The sequence below is a fragment of the Chenopodium quinoa genome, unplaced genomic scaffold (assembly GCF_001683475.1).
Source record: "Chenopodium quinoa cultivar QQ74 unplaced genomic scaffold, ASM168347v1, whole genome shotgun sequence".
In the NCBI taxonomy this organism is placed as follows: Eukaryota; Viridiplantae; Streptophyta; class Magnoliopsida; order Caryophyllales; family Amaranthaceae; genus Chenopodium; species Chenopodium quinoa.
In genome coordinates, this window is record NW_018742244.1 from 328,059 (window position 1) to 351,053 (window position 22,995).

General features: G+C 36.0%; 1 protein-coding gene across 1 annotated transcript in view; it reads left to right on the top strand.

The window, feature by feature from the left end:
• The first annotated feature begins 1,738 nt into the window (after nucleotides 1–1,738).
• LOC110738269 (Niemann-Pick C1 protein-like) overlaps nucleotides 1,739–22,995 on the top strand; it is a 33,412-nt gene continuing 12,155 nt past the window's right edge. Inside the window, exons 1-19 of the mRNA XM_021918649.1 lie at nucleotides 1,739–1,988; nucleotides 2,152–2,228; nucleotides 4,319–4,418; nucleotides 4,506–4,613; nucleotides 4,810–4,926; nucleotides 5,202–5,352; nucleotides 14,980–15,227; nucleotides 15,584–15,760; nucleotides 16,232–16,293; nucleotides 16,382–16,499; nucleotides 16,846–16,929; nucleotides 17,286–17,381; nucleotides 17,486–17,587; nucleotides 17,815–17,883; nucleotides 18,108–18,203; nucleotides 18,278–18,385; nucleotides 18,623–18,736; nucleotides 18,900–18,983; nucleotides 19,310–19,438. Coding sequence (XP_021774341.1) covers nucleotides 1,944–1,988; nucleotides 2,152–2,228; nucleotides 4,319–4,418; nucleotides 4,506–4,613; nucleotides 4,810–4,926; nucleotides 5,202–5,352; nucleotides 14,980–15,227; nucleotides 15,584–15,760; nucleotides 16,232–16,293; nucleotides 16,382–16,499; nucleotides 16,846–16,929; nucleotides 17,286–17,381; nucleotides 17,486–17,587; nucleotides 17,815–17,883; nucleotides 18,108–18,203; nucleotides 18,278–18,385; nucleotides 18,623–18,736; nucleotides 18,900–18,983; nucleotides 19,310–19,438 — 2,085 coding nt within the window. The 5' untranslated portion in view covers nucleotides 1,739–1,943. The remainder of the gene's footprint in view (nucleotides 1,989–2,151; nucleotides 2,229–4,318; nucleotides 4,419–4,505; nucleotides 4,614–4,809; nucleotides 4,927–5,201; nucleotides 5,353–14,979; nucleotides 15,228–15,583; nucleotides 15,761–16,231; nucleotides 16,294–16,381; nucleotides 16,500–16,845; nucleotides 16,930–17,285; nucleotides 17,382–17,485; nucleotides 17,588–17,814; nucleotides 17,884–18,107; nucleotides 18,204–18,277; nucleotides 18,386–18,622; nucleotides 18,737–18,899; nucleotides 18,984–19,309; nucleotides 19,439–22,995) is intronic.

Sequence of the window (22,995 nt, forward strand, 5' to 3'; positions counted from 1 at the left end):
CTCTCCAACATAAGTTTCGGAGAGTACGTTCCGTCCAAGGGTTGCCAATCCCTTGGACGTTCCAGCTCAAAATTTTCATTTCTTTTCGAGGGCATGGTCAATACCACTACCCTCTACTTGTTTTAGACTGTCTCTAGTAATTTCAGTGATCACCACTTTCCTCTTTTTTTCACAACCAACCTCACTGTCCACCCCCAGAGCAATTCTTTTTTTATTTACAGGAATAGCATTCCCTGCCAGTTCACTACTCGATCCTGCCACCATGCCACTATAACCTTCTTCCATCCTCTCCACCCTCTTCCAGCTTTTCAAGCCCTTATTCCCCTGTATTTTTGTCCCCCTCACATTTTCAGCTCCTTCCCTCAGCCCCACACCCGAGTCAATCCCACCCCCTTCTATTCTCACTCCCCTACTTTCCCCCATTTTTGAATTATTTCCTAACTCACTTCCCTCATCTCCCACACCACTACAACCCCCCTTAATTACTTCAACCCCACTCATCTCCACAATTTGCTCACTACTCTTGTTATCCTGCAACCCTAGAGTAGTAGCACTCTCACCCCTTGTAACACCAAGTGGGCGCAAAACCTCCCGTCCACTTGCCTCATCAAACACCAGCGCTAGAGTGGCCTCCCTCTCCTTTGGTTGCTGGTCTGCATTGTGGTCATTTGTGCTCGAGAATAGTAACTTTCTTGCAGCACCAATCGGCCCCAATCGAATTGATTTCGGAGTGTTATACCCTGCGCTTCGCCCATCACTCCCTGACTTCAGTCTCTCAGACCACTTCCTTTCTTTCTCCCTTGTTGCAAAAGATTTCTGTTGGGGCTTTGCAGGTGAAGCCCGGAGCCACGAGCCGTATTGATATACCACTTCACTTCCACTAGCCCCCTCCTCTGCTTTCACAGAACAGTCCCTATCAGTATGGTCCAATCGACCGCAAAAAAAACCAAAATCCTCCAGTCTCTCATACTTAATATCGATCCACTTTGTCCTCGATGTGCCAGTAGAGATGAGAATCCCTCTTCGTTAGGGCTTCATAATGTCTACCATAATTTTCATGCGCATAAATTCCCCCCAACCTAGCGGATTGGCATCATCAAAATCAAGAAAACCACCTAGCGATTCCCCAATATCGTACATTACATGTTGATTTCTTTTATTGAAAAGGACATCCATTAGCCGAATCCACATTGGTGAATTATGGAACACCACTTCAGAAGGTTGTTCACCGCCTTCAATGTTCTTCAACAGCAACAGTTTTCCATCAAAAAACCATGGGCTCCCCTTAATAATCCTTTGTTTGTCCTCCTCCGTAAAGAATTGGAACACAAAAAGATTAGTATCCACCGAGTTTATAACCAGATTATCTTGTAATCGCCACACGAAGGTCAAAGTACGTTTCATCGCCTCCACATTAAAAGTTTTAACAGTCCATAATTTCCCCACAAGAGCCAAATTTAGGTGATCCATCGAACCAATATCTCCATCAGTCTCAGTCGGATTGCCAATAATTGTGCTTTCTTCATCTGTCAATTTGAATTTCTCCCAATCTTTAATTAACTCCGTTTCAGACGCCATTATAGGAACTAGCGTCCAAAATCAAGCAAGAATTCCCAATACACGATCAAGGGCAGGACGATTATACCACAAGAACACCACGAGGATACCACAAACCTTAGCAAAGGACTACAAACCCTAGCCTAGGGACTTTGACACACATACGCAATTAAGGGATTAATTAAGTATAATGATAATGATACGTTTCTTTTACTACACAAATTCTAAGACCTTTTGCTTTCACCTTCAATTTCTCTAGTCTTTACTAACCCCAACAAATTTTGTTCATTTTCAACTGAAAACCGACTTCCTCTTTCATCTTCACTTCCCTTTTCTCTCTCCAATTTCCATTATCAAACTAATTTTGCTTATGTGAGAAATCATCAATGGCGTCATCTTTTAGATTTTTGTTCTCTCTTTTTATGATTCAGGTTAACTTATTCTTTTTCTAATTTAAACCATCAAGAAAAATAACCAATTTTTGATCTTGCAATTTGAAAAATCATCATTTTCATTTCTGGGTTTTTTTTTTTTTTGGCAATTATTATGTGGCAATACTTGATTAAAGTTCTGATGATCATCTGTAACTTGCAGTTGGTTTTTCTGGGTTCTTTGATTACTTTACTTAATGCTGATTCTGGGTCTTCCTTGTTTTCTGATGCTATACTTGGGTAAGTTCAATTTTCTCTTTATTTTTAAATTTTTTTTATTCTGGGTTGTTTGATAAATTATGAAATGATTAATAGTCGCAATCTTTTTCAATAGTGATTATATTGGGGAGAAAAGATAGAGGAAATTAGCAGTCTGAAATTTAACTAATCCAATTCTGGAAACTAAAGGCTTGATTTTGCTTCGTATGATATAATTTTTGGCAATAAATAGATTTTGTTTGAATTGTTAATACAATATCTTTTGAAAATGACAAGTTCTGGAAAGTGTAAATGTAATGGCATTGTTTTCCATGAAAGTTGTGAAAAGCATGATCGCCAGGTTTTTAGTTTCACTTCTTATTTGTTTCCAAGTCACAGTAGAAGTTCATATGAATTATCACTGGAGTAAACTGTACTGTTATTTGTTAGAGCATGCTTGTAAATATGGAGGTAATAGGCATCGGTTCAGGTGTTAGACTTTAGAGTAAGGTGGCGGTGGATTGGAGGTAGTGGCGATGGTTGTTCGGACTTTGTGGAGGATTCTAATGCACCAAATCAGCAGTTAATTATTACTCCCTCCGTCTCCGAAAGAACGATCCATTTGGGTTGATTACGCGGGTATTAAGAAAGTTAAATAAAAAGAAGTAAAAGTATATTGAAAAGATAAATTTACATGGAGTTTGTAAAAAAAATAGAGAGAGAAAGTAATAAAATTACATGGAAAATCAAATTTTTATATGGGGAAGCTAATTTTGCACAAATATTGTTGCAAATTGGTGGGTGTTTTAATGCAAATGGGTCCTTCTTTTTGGGACTAAAATTAGGTCAAATGGGTTGTTCTTTCGGGGACGGAGGTAGTACATTTTAATTTTTAAGCCATATGTGTGGGAGGAGAGCCTATTACATTCCCTAACTATTTTACATAACAGTTTGCCTATCTTAGTAGCTTTTAACTTTCTCATTTTCCTAGTGAGGGGAAATAACTAATTGTTTGATATTTTGATACTCCATACTTTTATTGCCAATTATCTCTCTCCCCTGTAGCTTCATCTGAATTTAGATGTTTGTAGTATATTTTTGTCAATTTGATGGTTGAAAGGTGAATGACATGATAGCCATCTTGAGTACAATTGGTCTCGTGTATTGACTCAGGTGTTACATGAAACCTTTTGATATCTATTCATTTTGGTAAATATTGTCTATAATTCAGAATAGAATAAGACTCAGGTGTTACATGAAACCTTTTGATATTTAATCTCGAGGTAGTTTTCTTAGAACTCAACAGGTCCTGAACTTTGATTCCCCCGAATAACATTTTCTTACTTGAAAGCAAGTAAGAGGTACACATGGGGTGTTATAGCTGTGAAGGAGACCATTCTATCAAGATATCTGCCTCGTAGCTCTTAATTATCATCTCCATCTTTATCTATTGCTTGCTAATAGGTTATCATCAGCATTTCCTGCAACTTATGTTTGTTTGAAAGGCTGATTATTACCTTCCATATATTACTAATTAAATGCATAAAATGAAAAGTAAGAAGGTAAGAAGACATGAAAAGTTGATTTATCTATTTTTTGAGTAGCAATCTTGATTTCTTGAGTTGCTAGATTTTCCCTCTGTTTTCTTTAGATCTACTCAATAGCTATGCAAACCAAGAATAAGCGGAAAAGGGAACCGTGCATGTGGGTATTTTTACTTTAACGATGAGAGAGATAGAGAGCATGTGTTTTATTAAATATCACTGAGCCCACAAAGTGGGGTTGAATATGATAGAAAATAAATAAAAGGTTGCTAATAAAGGAATAAAGTAATACTGAGTAAAACTTAGAAAAATGGATGAAAATGGAAAGTGAGTAGGACTTGGGAAAATGGAGAAAGTTTAACAGTCTATTACATGTGCTATGGAAAGCATGAACTCTAGAGGAATGTATTATGTGTCAAATTTTAATATCTAGGCTATGTAATAAGATGAATGACATAATTTGGGATCTTGTATCTCCTATTCTACAAGATTTTTGCCACTGGTCTAAGCTCTATATATCTAATTTTTCTTAATTGTTACTGTCTGTGTAAAATTTGTAATTTGACTTTTTTTTACTTTGATTTTTAGGAGAAGACATTCTGAAGAATATTGTGCTATGTATGATATTTGTGGAGAGCGTAGTGATGGGAAAGTTTTAAATTGCCCTTATAGCTCTCCTTCAAAAAAGGCATGTTATAAATATTATTTTTGTGTAAATTATTTGTGCCAACCTTGTTGGACTTTTTAGCTTAAAGCCTTTTGTCATTCTTTGCAGCCTGATGATCTCTTTTCAGCAAAAATCCAGAGTTTGTGTCCTACCATTACTGGTAATGTTTGTTGTACAGAGCGTCAATTTGACACGTTGCGGTCACAGGTTCAACAGGTAAATTTTTGTCTGGCACTGCGTTCCAGCAGTTAATATAAAATATGCTAAGAGAAGCTTGTTCCTGTATATGATCTGGACCCGGGAGTGCTAATTGTAGGACTTTAAATTTTCTACAGATATGTTGCTTGTTAGTGTTTTATTCTGTTTACTAGTCATTTGTCAAAAAGGTTCAGCTTTGGATATTTTATTGCAGGCAATTCCTTTATTGGTGGGTTGCCCAGCTTGCTTGAGGAACTTCCTGAATCTTTTTTGTGAGCTTTCATGCTCACCAAACCAGAGTTTATTTATTAATGTTACATCCATTGTCGAGGTTAGTATCACAATTTGATTGGTGCTGAACCACTATCTCTTAGAGCTGTTCTATAGTTTCAGCGTCTACATGCCTAACAGTTGTGCAGTTTGTTTCATGAAAGATCTGTGTTTTAATCTCCAGCCTTCTTCCTCTGGAGAGAGATATTATAAGCTATAAATATTCATTGGAGCATTTTTTTGTACCTTGGAGGTGTAATAGTTGTTTGCCTCGAAGGTGAAGTAGAATAACACTATCGTTATAGTCTTATACATCAAGTTTTAACTATATTGCAGGTAAACGGAAACTTGACTGTGGATGGAATTGAATATTATGTATCTGAAGATTTTGGTGAAGGTTTATATAACTCTTGCAAGGATGTAAAATTCGGTAGTATGAACACAAGAGCCATAGATTTTGTTGGGGCTGGTGCAAAAAGTTATAAAGGTGAGGTTGATATTCTAATGTGTTTTCAAGTTTTTAACTTCTTTACATTCTAAGTAAACCTGTCAAAGTAACATCCTCTTTTTTCTCCATTCATACCAAATTATTTATGAGCTTTGGGATCTGTTACCCAGAATGTTGTAAGTCTTATCTAAGCTTGCACATGGGATTACCCAGAAGTTTGTAAGTCTTATCTAAGCTTGCACATGGGATAAAGGTTGTAGCCTTTTTGCCTGATTACTAAAGAGTGAAAAAATTGTGTATATATAGAGATTACCAGAAACATATCCTTATTTTATAGCAAACTCTTCAGTGTCCACAACTGACCAACTGCCCACCAACATTTTAGTAGTGTTATTTTCTTGCTTCAGGCAGTGGCTGTGAAGCTAAATAGAGCAGACTTATTTCTTGTTTTAGGACCTGAAAAAGAAAGTAATTTTATGAGAATCCTTTTTCCTGTTCTCCATGATGCTATTGTGACTTACTTTGTGTGAGAAGGGGGAATTAATCTAGAGCTGTCAATTCGGGTAAACGGGTCGGGTAAGAGTGGGTCGGGTCAACTCGGGCTGGGTCGATTTAGATTAATTCCATAACCTATGCGGGTTAGGTTTGGGTTAGGTCATGCTTGAGTCAGGGGTCACGTTCGGGTCATACTTCTTATCGGGTTTGGGTCGGGTTTAGGTCGGGTTAATAACAGGTTTGGTTACATTCGGGTCGTGTGAACAATAGGTCGGGTTTAATTCGGATTTTCACGGGTTAAAACGAGTTAGGGTGATTCTCGGGTTCGAGTCGGGTTCGGTTCAAGTAAATAATTTGTGGGTTAGAATCAGGTTGGGTCATTCTCGGGTTTGAGTCGGGTTCGGTTCAAGTCAATAATTTGCAGATTATAATCAGCTCGGGTCATTTTCAAGTCGGGTCATTCTTGGGTTTAAGTCGGGTTTGATTCAAGTTAATAATTTCCGGGTTATAATCAGGTTGGGTCATTTCCAAGTCGGGTCATTCTCGGATTCAAGTCGGGTTATGTTCAAGCCAATAATTTGCAGGTTACAATCAGGTCGGGTCATTTCCAAGTCAGGTCATATTAGGGTTCAACTAACTATAAATAGAGAACTATAATATTTATCAAGCTATAAATTTCGAGTTGAGTTAGTAACAGATCAGGTTGAATTTTAGGGTTGGGTAAGTAATAGGTAAGGAAAAATTCGGGTCGGGTCAATAACAAGTCGGGTTGAATTTGGGTCAAGTCAATAACAAGTCGGGTTAGTAACAGGTTGGGTTAAATTCGGGTCAGGTTAGTAACAAGTCGGGTTAAATTCGGGTTTTGACAGATTAAAACGGGTTTGGGTCAGTTTCGATTCAAGTTCGGTTCGATGCAAGTTAATTAAATTGGCCATTTTAAACCGGTAAATCTATGAAAGTTGTAAACTGATAAATTGGCCGTTTAAAAATAAATTTAATTGTTCCACACACCCAATTGGACTCCTGGAGGATATTAGGGACCATGGTAAATATTTCGGCAATTTTTATTTTCGGGCGAAAAAAAGTCAAAAATTCCAAAATTGAAGGCTAATATTTACGCTTTTTGAGATACTTTAGAGGTTTCAGGGCCCGGTATCGAAAGTCCTTGAGATTTTAGGGGATACATCTCGGGGTCATATAATGTCGTTTGGAACCATATATGATCATTATTTGTTGTCATAAATGTTCGTGGTAGACTTGAATTAATGAAATTGGTGCAAGTTGTAAAACAGTAAATTGGTCGTTTAAAAGCAAATTGGATGATTCTACCCACCCAATTAGACTCCTGGAGGGTATTAGGGATCATGGTAAACATTTCGGCAATTTTTAAGGCTAATATCCACGCTTTTTGATAAATTTTAGAGGTTTCTAGGTTTGGTGTCGAAAGTCCTTGAGATTTTAGGGGATACATCTCGGGGTCATATAATACCGTTTGGAACCATATATGATCATTATTTGTTGTCATAAATGTTCGTGGTAGACTTGAATTAATGAAATCGGTGCACGTTGTAAAACAGTAAATTGGTATTAGACTCCCGGAGGGTATAAGGGACCATGGTAAACATTTCGGCAATTTTATTCCGGGCAAAAAAAAATCAAAAAATTTCAAAATTAAAGGCTAATATCCACGCTTTTTGAGAAATTTTGGAGGTTTCAAGGCCTGGTGTAGGAAAGTATTAATATTTTAGGGATTCATCTTGGGGTCATATAATGCCGTTTTGGACCATATATGATCATTATATGTTGTCGTAAATGTTCGTAGTAGGCTTGAGTTAATGAAATCCGTGCAAGTTGTAAATCGGTAATTAAATTGGCCGTTTAAAGGCAAATTAGATGGTTCCACCAACCCAATTGGACTCGTGGAGGGTATTAGGGACCATAGTAAACATTTCGGCAATTTTTATTTTCGGGCGAACAAAATTCAAAAAATGCCAAAATTGAAGACTAATATCCACGCTTTTTGAGAAATTTTGATGGTTACGGGGCCCGGTGTCAAAAAGTCTTTGAAATTTTAGGGGATACATCTCGGGGTCATAAAATGCTGTTTAGAACCATAAATGATCATTATTTGTTGTCATAAATGTTTGTGGTAGGCTTGAATTAATGAAATCGGTGTAAGTTGTAAACCGGTAAATTGGTTGTTTTAAGACAAATTGGATGGTTCCACCCACCCAATGGGACTACCGGACATTATTAGGGACCATGGTAAACATTTCGGCAATTTTTATTTCCGTGCGAAAAAAAGTCCAAAATTTCAAAATTGAAGGGTAATATCCACGCTTTTTGAGAAATTTTATTGGATTCGGGGCCCGGGGTCGAAAAGTCTTGATATTCCAGGGGATACTTCTCGGGGTCATTGAATGCTGTTTGGAACCATATATGATTACTATTTGTTGTCATAAATGTTCGTGGTAGGCTTGAGTTAATGAAATTGGTGCAAGTTATAAACCGGTAAATAAGCCGTTTAAAGACAAATTGGATGGTTCCATCCACCTAATTGGACTCCCGAAGGGTATTAGAGACCATGGTAAACATTTCATCAAGTATTATTTCCGGGCGAAAAAAGTCTAATAAATCCAAAATTAAAGGCTAATATCCACGCTTTTTGAGAAATTTTAGAGGTTTCGGGGCTCGGTATCGAAAAGCCTTGAGATTCTAGACAATACATATCGGGGTCATAAAAAGTCATTTGGAACCATATATGATCACTATTTGTTGTCATAAATGTCCGTGGTAGGCTTGAGTTAATGAAATTGGTGCAAGTTGTAAACCGTTAAATTGGTCGTTTAAAGGCAAATTGGATGGTTCCACCCACCCAATTGGGCTACCGGAGGGTATTAGGGACCATGGTAAACATTTCGACATTTTTTTTTTTTGGCAAATAAAGTCAAAAATTTCAATAATTGAAAGCTAATGTCCATGCTTTTTGAGAAATTTTGGAGGTTTTGGGGCCCAATGTCGCAAAGACTTGAGTATTTAGGGAATACAAATGGGGTTCATATAATGCCGTTTAGAACCATATATGATCATTGTATGTTCTCATAGATGTTAGTGGTATGCTTGAGTTAATAAAATCGGTGCTAGTTGTAAACCAATAAATTGGCCGTTTAAAGGCAAATTGGATGGTTTCACCCACCCAATGGGACTCCCGGACGGTATTAGGGACCATGGTAAAAATTTCGGCAATTTTTATTTCCAAACGAAAAAAAGTTAAAAAATTCCAAAATTAAAGGCTTGTCCACGCTTTTTGAGAAATATTTGAGGTTTCGGAGCCCGGTGTCGAAAAGTTTTGAGATTTTAGGGGATACATCTTTGGGTCATATGATAACGTTCTAAACCATAAATGATCATTATATGTTATCATAAATGTTCGTGGTAGGCTTGAGTTAATGAAATCGGTGCAAGTTGTAAACCGGTAAATTCATTATTTAAAGGCAAATTGGATGGTTCTACTCACTTAATTGGACTTCCGGAGGGTATTAGGGACCATGGTAAACATTTCGGCAATTTTTATTTACAGGCGAAAAAAAAAGTCAAAAAATTCCAAAATTTAAGGCTAATATCCACGCTTTTTGATAAATTTTAGAGGTTTCGAGGTCTGGTGTCGAAAGTCCTTGAGATTTTAGGGGATACATCTCTGGGTCATATAATGTCGTTTGGAACCATATATGATTATTATATGTTGTCATAAATGTAACACCCCCGATTTACTAACTAATATTAAATAAGAAATAAAAGACAATAAATAACCTTATTTATAAAATTGCGGAAGCATACACCTGAATCAGAGGTATAACTGCTAAACTCGACAACTTGTCAAGTGTTAAGGTTTATAAAATCCTAATAATTACAATCCAATAAACAAGGTAAGCTACTAAGCTATTTATACAACTTCACAAACTCGTTATATCATACTAATCGAAACACTTGAGCTCCTTTAGCTACGATAACTTGTTTAACTGCTCAGAAAATCTTGACTGCTCACCATTAAAGATAAATTCCAAAATAGATAGTCGCAGGGCCACCATAAGAAAAAAAAGATTTAGCCGCAAACACAAGTAGCATTATAAACAAACGCACGTAAGCAAAAAGTTGAGTAATCATCACATATCAGAATAAAAAGTATAATAGAATAATTAACATTATTAGATCAATTAAACAATGTAGTTCAAAACTACATTTCACATTGTACTCTAGAAATAACCTTTGTCAACTCAACTTCGAATAATAATACGACCATTTACTCAATTAACTCATACATCTCATAAGTGTGTCATGCTCTTTGTTCTATACCTAGCCGTGGACATGAGGTAATTCGAATAACATACCAACAATTATAAAAACTTGATAACACATTGAACTAGAGAGGACCATTGAAAAATAAATAATAAAGATTGTACTTCATTCTTAACTTATGATTATCATCCTCTTACCAACATGCCAAGGACTAAGGTATATAACGCTAAGCCTCAAACCAAGAACAAAATAATCGTTCTCAACCTTTTTGATCTCATACTCGATCCAATAACCATTCACAAACTAATAATAATAACTCGACAATGGCACATGTCCCCAAATGACATAACAATTCGAACTTGATTAATCAAACTAGTACCCAAATTTAATTAACTCACAACCTAAAATTAACACTCTGCATTAACAACCCTAAACCTCGGTAAAACAATACTTCCTATAGATACATTAAAAACCCTAGCATAATAAAACAATCAATCATATACAACAATAGTAACAAGACAATTAAATACGACCAAATCATATAATTGTATAAATGAATCATACATATGAATAGCATATCATACAATAATTATACTACGTATAAAACAATTATACAAACAACTCTAAGGTAGCAAATCGTGTGATTACTATATAAAATTATATATATATACGACTCGTAGAATAGTGTGATTACCTTTCAACGTTTTCAACGTATCACAATAGAAATTTGATATACAGTACGAGGGACAAAATAAATCGGTAGATCTGCAATTCACGACTTTGGTTTTACAAATATTGTGTGAAGCTTGTCAATTCACATCTTTGTAATAATCATATAGATAATAATGATGGTGGAGATTCATTATATAGATTATAATAAGAGATGAATCAAATTTTGGTTTGGTTTGGTTCGTTTCACGCACAGCCAAAGCCAAACGAAAATGACGACCCTTCATTTTTTTTAATATTTTTTTTAGGAGTTAATATTTTTAGGGTTTAAAATAATTTATGTAAGTTTTAGAAAATAGGGTCCTATTTAAATAAAATAGGGTTTTAAAACTTCGAACTCAAAATTAAATGTATGAGATTACAAAAGTTATTTAATAAATAAAAATAATTATTATTTTTTAAATATATTATATAAAATCATAAAATATCGGGTATTACAATAAATGTTCATGGTAGGCTTGAGTTAATTAAATCGGTGCAAGTTGTAAACCGGTAAATTGGCTGTTTAAAGACAAATTAGATGGTTCCACGCATCCAATTGGACTCCCGAGGGTATTAGGGACCATGGTAAACGTTTTAGCAATTTTTATTTACGGGCGAAAAAAAAGTCAAAAAATTCCAAATTGAAGGCTAATATCTACGATTTTTGAGAATTTTTGTAGGTTTCGGGACCCGGTGTCGAAAAGACTTGAGATTTTAGGGAATATATCTCGGGGTCATATAATGTCATTTGGAACTATTTATGATCATTATTTGTTGTCATATATGTTCGTGGTAGGCTTGAGTTAATGAAATCGGTGCAAGTTGTAAACCGGTGAATTGGTCGTTTAAAGGCGAATTGGATGGCTCCACCCACCCAATGGGACTCTCGGACGGTATTAGGGACCACGGTAAACATTTCGGTGATTTTTATTTCCGGGCGGAAAAAAAGTTTAAAAATACCAAATTTGAAAGCTAATAATCTAATATCCACGTGTTTTGAGAAATTATTTAGGTTTCGGGGCCCGGTGTCGAAAAGCTTTGAGATTTAGGGGATACATCTCTGGGTCATATAATACTGTTTTAAACAATAAATGATTATTATATGTTTTCATAAATGTTCGTGATAGGCTTGAATTAATCGGTGCAATTTGTAAAACGGTAAATTAGCCGTTTAAAGGCAAATTGGATGGTTCCACCTATTAGGGACAATGCTAAACATTTCGGCAATTTTTATTTCTGGGCGAAAAAAGTAAAAAATTCCAAAATTGAAATCCACGCTTTTTGAGACATTTAGGATGTTTCGAGACCCCGGTGTCGAAAAGTTTTGAGATTTAAGGGGGTACATCTCGCGGTTATATGATTTCGTTTTGATTCATATATGATCGTTATATGTTGTCATAAATGTTTGTATTAGACTTGAGTTAATTTAATTGGTGCAAGTTGTAAACCGGTAAATTGGCCGTTTAAAGGCAAATAGCATGGTTCCACCTACCTTATTGGACTCCCAGACGGTATTAAAGAATATGGTAAACATTTCGGCAATTTTTATTTCCTGGCGAAGTAAAGTAAAAAAATTCCAAAATTGAAAGCTAATATCCACGCTTTTTGAGCAATTTTTTAGGTTTCGGGACCCGGTGTCGAAAAGCCTTTAGATTTTAGGGGATAAATCTCGGGATTATATAAGCCGTTTGGAACCATATATGATCATTATATGTTGTCATAAATGTTTGTGGTATGGTTGAGTTAATGAAATCGGCACAAGTTTAAACCAGTAAATTGGTCGTTTAAAGGCAAATTGGATGGTTCCACCCACCCAATTGGACTCCCGGAGGATATTTGGTACCGTGGTGAACATTTCGGCAATTTTAATATTTGGGCCAAAAAAGTTAAAAAATTCAAAAATTGAAGTCTCATATCCACGCTTTGTGAGAAATTTCGAATGTTTCGGTGCCTGGTGTTGAAAAACATTGAGATTTTAGGAGATAAATCTCAGGGTCATATAGTGCCGTTCGGATCCATATATGATCATTATATGTTGTCATAAATGTTCGTTGTAAGCTTGAGTCAATGAAATCGGTGCAAATTGTAAACCGGTAAATTGGTCGTTTAAAGGCAAATTGGATGGTTTCACTCGGCCAATTGGACTCCCGGAGGGTATTAGGGACCATGGTAAACATTTCGGCAATTTTTATTTCCGAGTGAAAAAAGTCAAAAAATTTTAAAATTGAAGGCTAATATCCATGCTTTTTGAGAAATCTTTGAGGTTCCGGGTAAAGTTGTCAATTCGGGTAAACGGGTTGGGTTTGGGTGGGTAAGAGTGTATCGGGTTAACTCAGGTCAATTCGGATTAATTCCATAACCTATGCAGGTTGGGTTCGGGTTGGGTCAAGCTAAGTTGTTACGTCGGGTCATACTTCTTATCGGGTTTGAGTCTGATTTAGGTCGAGTTAATAACAGGTCGGGTGACCAATAGGTCAGGTTTAATTCGGGTTTTAAGGGGTAAAACGGGTTAGGGTAATTCTCGGGTTCGATTCGGGTTCGGTCATTTTCAAGTCAGGTCATTCTCAGGTTCAAGTTGGGTTAGGTTTAAGTCAATAACTTGCGGGTTATAATCAGGTTGTGTCATTTCCAAGTCGGGTCATTCTCGGAGTCAAGTGAGGTTATGTTCATGTCAATAATTTGCATGTTACAATCAGCTCAGGTCATTTCCAAGTCAGGTCATATTCGGGTTCAACTAACTACAAATAAATAATTATCATTTTTATCAAGCTAATTATTTCCTTTGACTATAATATATATGTCAATATACTAGGGAACTATAGTTTATAATTTAGGAAGATAATTGTCTCTTTTGACTGTACAACAAAAATATACTATATTAATTCTTAAATTTGAGGATAATGCTCCTTTCTTTTGCTGGCGTGGACCGACTTGGTCTCCCTAGACAAAATGTTTTGATCAACAATAATAAGGTGGTCTAATTGCATTTAAGGCGATTTGAAATCGGGTTAGGATCAACTTGGGTTGAATTTAGGTCGGGTCAATAACAAGTCGTGTTAATTTCGAGTCGGGTTAGTAACAGATCAGGTTGAATTTTTTGGGTCGGGTTAGTATTAGGTGTGGTAAAATTTGGGTCGGGTCAATAACAAGTCGGGTTGAATTTGGTCAAGTCAATAACAAGTAGGGTTTATTTCGGGTCGGGTTAGGAATGAGTCGGGTATATTGAGATCAGGTTAGTAACAAGTCGGGTTAAATTTGGGTTTTGACGGATTAAAACGGGTTTGGGTCGGGTTCGGTTCAAGTCAGGTTCGATTCAGGTTAATAATTTATGGGGTTGGGTCATCTCCAAGTCAGTTCATGTTCGGGTTCGGGTCTTACATACTAGGGTCAACTCGGGTCTAGGGTTGGTTTCAGGTCGGGTTTGGGTCACCATTTTTTCAGGTTTAGATGGGTCGGTTAATAATCGGGTTTGAGTCGGTATTTCGGATCAGGGCAACTTTTGACAGCTCTAAATTAATCCCTTTGGATCAGATATGAAGGAATCGTAGAATAGATTGGGGGACTACACTACTATTGCCCTTTTTTATTTATTATTTTATAAACAGTATATACCTTAGTATTAATACAAGAGATTGGGATTTAGCCATTTGTTGGGCTTCTATTGATCAGCTCATCTGTGTTACTAGTATCTTTTTCCCCTTTCAATAATATATTTGGAAGTTAAAAACATACTTTTGGCCCTATTTGATTTGATGTAAATCATATTCAATAAAAAATTAGTTTTCCTAAAAAACAAATTTTCAAGGAAAACCACAATCGCAAATTGGTTATCCTTAGTTTGGTTCCTTACAAGAAAAGTTAAAGAATAAAATTAAAAATAGAAGTTGAAATGTAAGGAAGGATGAGAGGAAAGTATAAAAGAGGTAAGGAAGAAGGAAAATGTGGATTCCCTTACCATTAAGGATGCAATTTTCCACCATTGACAAAATTATTTTCCACTTGTTTACAAGCCAAACAAAGGAAAATAGAAAAGAAAAAAAAATTAAAGAAAGAAAAAAAGGGTAAATTATGTTCCTTGAAAATATTTTACATCAAACCAAACAGGGCCTTTTTGGGAAAGCTTTTTCTGTTAAGAGTTTACTTACTAAACTATATAATTTTCAGAATGGTTTGCATTCATTGGTCAGAGGGCTGGATCTGGCATGCCCGGATCTCCATATTCCATCAATTTTCAGACTAGCGCTCCTGAATCATCTGGAATGCAGATTATGGATGTGTCTACCTACTCCTGCAATGACACTTCGCTGGGCTGCTCATGTGGTGATTGCCCTTCATCACCTGTGTGCTCAAGTTCAGAACCTCCTCATTCACAGACAAAGGATTCCTGCTCAGTTAGGCTGGGTTCACTTGAGGTCCTAACTGATAAAACAATGACCCTAGCTTTACTTTTTTCTTTGAATCAACTACTTTGGGTGTTTTTCCACCTGTGAAGTTATTGTGACCAACTCTGTTATTTAATACATGCATCATTCTGAATTTTATGTATTTTAATGCACGAAGTTAACCATTTATTACTTGGAAATATATACTGATATAAAAAAAATGATCTTTTATAAGCATACATCAAGATCACACAACAATTATAATAGTGACATTTATAAACACCGTTAAAATTCAAAATGATGCGTGTATTGAGGAACTGAAGAAGTATATATTATCTATTTTACCTTCTGGCTCATATAGATTTGGTAATTAATAATACTTGCAGGTGAAATGCATTGACTTGTCAATGGCCATCATCTATATACTGTTAGTTTCTGCTTTTCTTGGATGGGGGTTCTTCTACTGTAGAACAGAAAGAAATGGTCTTGCATCTGCTACGACGCCTTTGTTGAGTAAAGTTGATTCCTTTGGCGAGGCAAACGATGACACCCCTAACATGAAGGTTAACTCCGACCATTTGTCTATACTACTTTTCACTGGTGACTGGGGAAATCTTTTCACCACTAACTACTTTTGAGCATTATTATCAAATGCTAGCTGCTTACAGCCTTCCATAACTGTAGTAGTGTTTAACTGTAGATCAATATATTCGTGTCTAATTTCATGGTTACTTATAAGGTGGAGTTTGATGCTTTTATTTTTTTTTTATTTAGTTAACTGACATTGTTGTTATAGCAGTAATTTGCATTTCCTTGATCTGTAAAGTAGTTATGTGTCCAATCCATCAGCTTAAATTGTTTTTTATTAACTCTGCATTTCATACCATAACTGCATGGTCAAAAAATTTTCCTTTTGTATAATCTGCCATACTATACTTTTTATTCTTGATACTTGATTTTTTTCCAAGCGTTATCTTGTAATATAGTAGCTTCAATAATTATTTTCTTATATCGTGATCATTGTCTATGACTAGGATACTGAGAAAGCGCTGCAGTCTCAGTCTACTGTTCAAGGATTTATGATTGATGCTTTTAGGTTAGCAATGCGGATATATTTTTTCCACCCTGAACAGTCAAGGCACATATATCATTGATTCAACTATTTCATTATGAACCTATTGCAGGAAGTATGGACTTTGGGTTGCAAGGAATCCTGCCCTTGTGCTGTGCTCCTCTGTCGCCGTAGTTCTTATACTTTGCTTGGGTTTACTACGTTTCAAGGTCGAGACTCGACCTGAGAAGGTATGTTATTCTCTCTCTCTTTTTAAACTTTGTGTTCTCCCTCTTTATATTAGTTATACAGAATCCCAAATTTATATTCTGGATTAGTTTATTAGGCTGAATATGTACAAAAGCATATCACAATTTCACTCTTAACCTTTTTTCTTTTCTAATCTTTGCATATCTATGCATACATCATTGAACAGCTTCCTAGTTACAAGATTTTTTTGATTTCTTTCTTTCTTTTTGAGAACGTTACAAGAACTTTGGTGGCTTAAGAAAACATGTTAATTGCTTTGTATATTATTTTTATTATTGTCTGTATTGGCAACATCATAATTTTCTTTAGATGCTTCTTTTGTTCTAGTTATGGGTTGGTCCTGGAAGCAAGGCATCAGAAGAGAAGCACTTTTTTGACACACACTTAGCTCCTTTCTATAGGATTGAACAGGTATGAGACATTGAGACCTCTGTTTTTTTATTGTGGCAGACATGTAGTAGTATTAGAGACATGTAAACGTATATATGCACCTTGTTTTCTATCTTTATGGTTTGCTTAGTCATTAAAATACTATGCATCATGTAATGTGTCTGTTCTGCTTGGAGAGACATTGGATTCATGCTGAATTTTCATTAAATACCTGGCACCAGATTTTTTTATTTTTTTTTCCCTCTTTCATGCTTAGGATATAGAAACTCTGCGTATCAGAGGATACAATATTACTTTGGGAAATTTATAGTGCAACTTAAGGGTTTAGAATTGGCATTTACATTTGCAAACTGAAGTTGAATGTTCACTACTTTCAGCTTATATTGGCAACCAGGCCAGATCCGCAGAATGGGAAATCTTCCAGTATAGTAACAGAGGATAATATACAGTTGCTTTTTGACATACAACAGAAGGTATAAATGACTTTTAGTTGCAGTTTGCATACCTATTAAGATGTCTATTAGTGTATCTCACTCTCTCTTGATGCTTTTGATTGTGGTTAACTTTTTGGCTGCAGGTTGATGAACTGAAAGTGAATTATTCAGGATCAATGGTGTCTTTGTCTGATATTTGTTTGAAACCTCTAGGGGAGGATTGTGCCATCCAGAGTATCCTTCAGGTTGATTGAAAACTTTAATTATAATGTGTCATGTTTTGCCACTCATATGTATCATCCATCACATTCAGACATTATCAATTTGCTCATTTATCATATGGCTTGGAATGCTGCATCCTTTTAACTTGATGTAGGGTCTCTATTTCAGCATTGCTGTGCATCTCTTCACATTACTAGATATAATACAACTTTATTTTATGTAACTTCAATCTTATCTTTTTATGTGACAGTATTTCCAGATGGATCCCGACAATTATGATGAATTTGGAGGAATCCAGCATGTTTTGTATTGCTTTCAGGTAATCACTTTGTGAACCCCTTGTAGTTGTAATCTTTTGGTATTGTTTGCAGAGGGTATGGCCAAGTTGTTGCATTTGCTACTCAAGCAGTGGAATTTTCTATTTTAAGAATATTACATTTGCTCAGTTTGTTGAAAGTGCCTAAAGACACCTGTTTCTACCTTTAACATACTGAACATATATTAACACTTCTTTGGGGCATGACGACATGTATCGTGTCACAGCATTTTACATCCACTGACTCGTGTTTGAGCGCTTTTAAAGCACCCCTTGACCCCAGCATTGCCTTAGGGGGATTTTCCGGGAATAATTTTTCTGAGGTAATTTCTTTATCAACTCTAACATTGCTGAACTGAAGGTATAATAGACTGATCGTTTGTTGTTCAAATGTTAGGCTTCTGCATTTGTGGTAACTTACCCAGTCACTAATATGGTTGATGAGTCAAGTGATGCAAATGGGAAAGCTGTGAAATGGGAAAGGGCTTTCATTAATCTGGTTAAGGTTTGACCTAGCTCCTTTTTACAGCATTAGAAGTCTCTCTTCAGCCTATATTTTCTTCTCATGTAAAAGGTCCTTATCTTTAGCGGAATTTGAGATAGAAGGGAAAAAACGTTAAAAATATACTATTTTTTTTCTGCATATACTCAAGTTTATACCATGTACAATAGTTTTGGTTGAATATCTGCTTAACATATCTGTGGTTGCATGCTTTGACTCTTGATCCATTTCCCATTACAGGAGGAACTGTTACCTATGGTGCAGTCTAGCAATCTCACTTTATCTTTTTCTTCTGAAAGCTCAATTGAAGATGAACTAAAACGAGAGAGCACTGCTGATGTTATAACAATTTTAGTAAGTTATTCAGATATCAAAATTTTCCTTGTGAACTTTGGATGAACTTTACAGCAAGTGATCTTTATGTGCCTGACTATTTTACGAAAATTATATTATTTAAGAAAAACGGGGTTGTGAGCTTGTGACTAACTTGTTTTGCAATTTGTTTAATCTGTATCAGATAAGCTATCTTGTGATGTTTGCTTATATATCACTTACTCTGGGAGACAAACCACATTTGTCCTCTTTTTACATTTCATCCAAGGTATGCATTCAATTGTAAATTTTTAGTTAGTCCCATAAATTACACCAGCATAATACCTTTAATTCTCCATTATCTGAATTGTCATTATTATACAGCACAACCGAAGGTCCTTTTAATTTTTTAGCCTCATTGGAGGGTTTTGGGAACACTTCATGCCTTTTGTCCATAGTGTCCATAATGAAATGCTCAATGTCCATATCCATGTTGAGTATCAAGTATCCAACATGGGTACTGGAGGGCAAGCAAATTTTGATTAACATAGGTTGTGCATGGAGTCCGGTGAACTAAATACTAGGGAGTAATTTGATTTTTTGTTACTATTACAGGCTTTACTTGGACTTTCAGGAGTTGGGGTTGTTATATTGTCTGTTCTTGGCTCAGTTGGCTTCTTCAGCGCCTTCGGAGTGAAGTCAACTTTAATAATAATGGAAGTCATCCCCTTTCTTGTTTTGGCTGTAAGTTGACTGATCATTTGTCATATAAATATGATTTGCTTTGGATTTACATGTGTGTCTGAGTGTTTGTTTATCTTCTCATCATAATTTTTCTTCTGGAAGTAAATTTATGTATGACTACCACTGTATGATTTGTTAGTGTCCGTAATTTATTTTAATGTTGAGTACAGTAAAAAAAATCAAAATTATGATACATGTATATGACAATTCTGGATGTTGATGATATATTCCAATTGATCATCATGAATTCATTTGACAAGGGATGCAATCTACAGATTTGCATTAGAGCTGTCAATTTTGGTAAACGGGTCGGGTTTGGGTTGGGTAAGAGTGGGTCGGGTCAACTCGGATTGAGTCAATTCAGATTAGTTCCATAATCTATGCGGGTCGGGTTTGGGTTTGGGTTGGGTCATGCTTGAGTCGGGTCGTACTTCTTATCGGGTTTAGGTCGAGTTAAAACAGGTCGGGTTACATTCGGGTCAGGTGAACAATAGGTCGGGTTTAATTTGGGTTTTCACGGGTTAGGATAATTCTTGGGTTCTAGTCGGGTTTGGTTCAAGTCAATGTCATGCTTGAGTCGGGTCGTACTTCTTATCGGGTTTAGGTCGGGTTTGGGTCGAGTTAAAACAGGTCGGGTTACATTCGGGTCAGGTGAACAATAGGTCGGGTTTAATTTGGGTTTTCACGGGTTAAAACGGGTTAGGATAATTCTTGGGTTCTAGTCGGGTTTGGTTCAAGTCAATAATTTGCAGGTTAGAATTAGGTCGGGTCATTCTCGGGTTTGAAGTCGGGTTCGGTTCAACTCAATAATTTGCAGATTATAATTAGATCGGGTCATTTTCAAGTCGAGTGATTCTCGGGTTCAAGTCGGGTTCGATTTAAGTCAATAATTTGCGGGTTATAATCAGGTTGGGTCATTTCCAAGTCGGGGCATTCTCGGATTCAAGTCGAGTTATGTTCAAGTTAATAATTTGCAGGTTACAATCAGGTCGGGTCATTTCCAAGTCAGGTCATATTCGGGTTCAACTAACTATAAATAGATAATTATCATTTTTATCGAGTTAATTATTTCCTTTGACTATAATATATATGGCAATATAGTAATATACTAGGGAACTATAGTCTATAATTTAGGAAGATAATTATCATCTTTTGCTGGCTGGACCGACTTGGTCTCCTCATACAAAATGCTTTGATCAACAATAATAAGGTGGTTTAAATTGCATTTAAGGTGATTTGAAATCGGGTCAAAAACAATTTGGGTTGAATTTTAGGTTGGGTCAATAACAAGTCGTGTTAATTTCGAGTAGAGTCAGTAACAGATCGGGTTGAATTTTTGGGTTGGGTAAATAATAGGTAAGGTAAAATTTGGGTCGGGTTAATAACAAGTCGGGTTGAATTTGTGTCAGGTTAATAACAAGTCAGGTTAATTTCAGGTCGGGTTTGTAACAGGTTGGGTAAAATTTGGGTCGGGTTTAATTCAGGTCAGGTTAGTATCAAGTCGGGTTAAATTCGGGTTTTGACGGGTTAAAAGGAGTTTGGGTCAATTTCGGTTCAAGTTAATTAAATTGGCCGTTGTAAACCGGTAAATTGGTGCAAGTTGAAAACCGGTAAATTGACCATTTAAAAGCAAATTGAATGGTTCCACACACCCAATTGGACTCTCGGAAGGTGTTAGGGACCATGATAAACATTTCGGCAATTTTTATTTCCGGGCCAAAAAAATTCAAAAAATTCCAAAATTGAAGGCTATTATCTACGTTTTTTTGAGAAATTTTGGAGGTCTCGGGGCCCGGTGTTGAAAAGTCTTGAAATTCTATGGGATACATCTCTGGGTCATATAATGTCATTTGAAACCAAATATGATCATTATTTGTTGTCATAAATGTTTGTGGTAGGCTTGAATTATTGAAATCGGTGCAAGTTGTAAACCGGTAAATCGGTCGTTTAAAAGCAAATTGGATGGTTCCACCCAAAAGCGGATCTTGGCCTAATATTTAAATATTTTATAAGTAAATATAGATTAAATATTTAAATATTTAACCTTTTGCTCAAAGCTAATCACTATGCCCTAATATTTTATAAGTAAATATAGATTATTCAAGTTCATTAACTAAAGGCTTGAACTGAACTGAACCGAGCCGAGCCAAGCTGAATTTCAACGTATGAGAACAGACCCTAATTAATTATAATAATTTATGGGAGGTCGGGCCCCGAATGACCCTGGTGAAAGGTCCCCCTCTGTTTCCATCCACCCAATTAGACTCTCGGAGGATATTAGGAACCATGGTAAGCATTTCGAAAAAAATTAAAAAAATTAAAAATTGAAGGCTAATATTCACGCTTTTTGAGAAATTTTGGAGGTTTGGGGCAAGGTGTTGAAAAGGCTTAAGAATTTCGGAGATACATCTAGGGGTCATATAATGTCGTTTTGAATCATATATGATCATTATATCTTGTCATAAATGTTCGTGGTAGGCTTGATTTGATGGAATCGGTGCAAGTTGTAAACCGGTAATTTAATTTGCCGTTTAAAGGCAAATTGGATGGTTCTTCCAACCCAATTGGACTCCTGGAGGGTATTAGGGACCATGGTAAACATTTCGGCAATTTTTATTTCCGAGCGAAAAAAAGTCAAAAATTTCCAAAAATTGAAGACTAATTATCCACGCTTTTTGAGAAATTTTGGAGGTTTCGGGGCCCAGTATCGAAAAGTGTTGAAATTTTAGGGGATACATCTCGGGGTCATATAATGCTGTTTGGAATCTTATAAGATCATTATTTATTGACATAAATGTTCGTGTTAGGCTTGAGTTAATGAAATCGGTGCAAGTTATAAACCGGTAAATTGGTCGTTTAAAGGCAAATTGGATGGTTGCACCCACCTAATAAACTCTCAAACGGTATTAGGGACCCACCTAATATCCACGTTTTTTGAGAAATTTTGGAGGATATGGGGCCATGTGTCTAAAATTCTTGAAATTTTAGGGGATACATCTCAGAGTCATATAGTGCCGTTTGGAACCATATATGATCATTATATGGTGTCATAAATGTTCGTGGTAGGCTTGAACTAATGAAATCGATGCAAGTTGTAAACTGTTAAATTAGTCGTTTAAAGGCAAATTGGATGGTTCCACTAACCCAATTGGACTCCCCGAGGGTATTAGGGACCATGGTAAAAATTTCGGCAATTTTTATTTTCAAGCGAAAAAAAAATCAAAAAATTCCAAAATTGAAGAATTATGTCCATGCTTTTTAAGAAATTTTTGAGGTTTCGGGCCCGGTGTCGAAAAGCATTGAGATTTTAAGGGATACATCTTAGGTCATTTAATACTTTTTTAAACCATAAATGATCATTATATGTTGTCATAAATGTTCGTCGTAAGCTTGATTTAATAAAATCGGTGCAAGTTGTAAACCGGTGAATTCACCATTTAAAGGCAAATTAGATGGTTCCACTTACTTAATTGGATTCCCGGAGGGTATTAGGGACCATGGTATACATTTCGGCAATTTTTATTTACAGGTGAAAAAAAGTTGAAAAATCCCAAAAT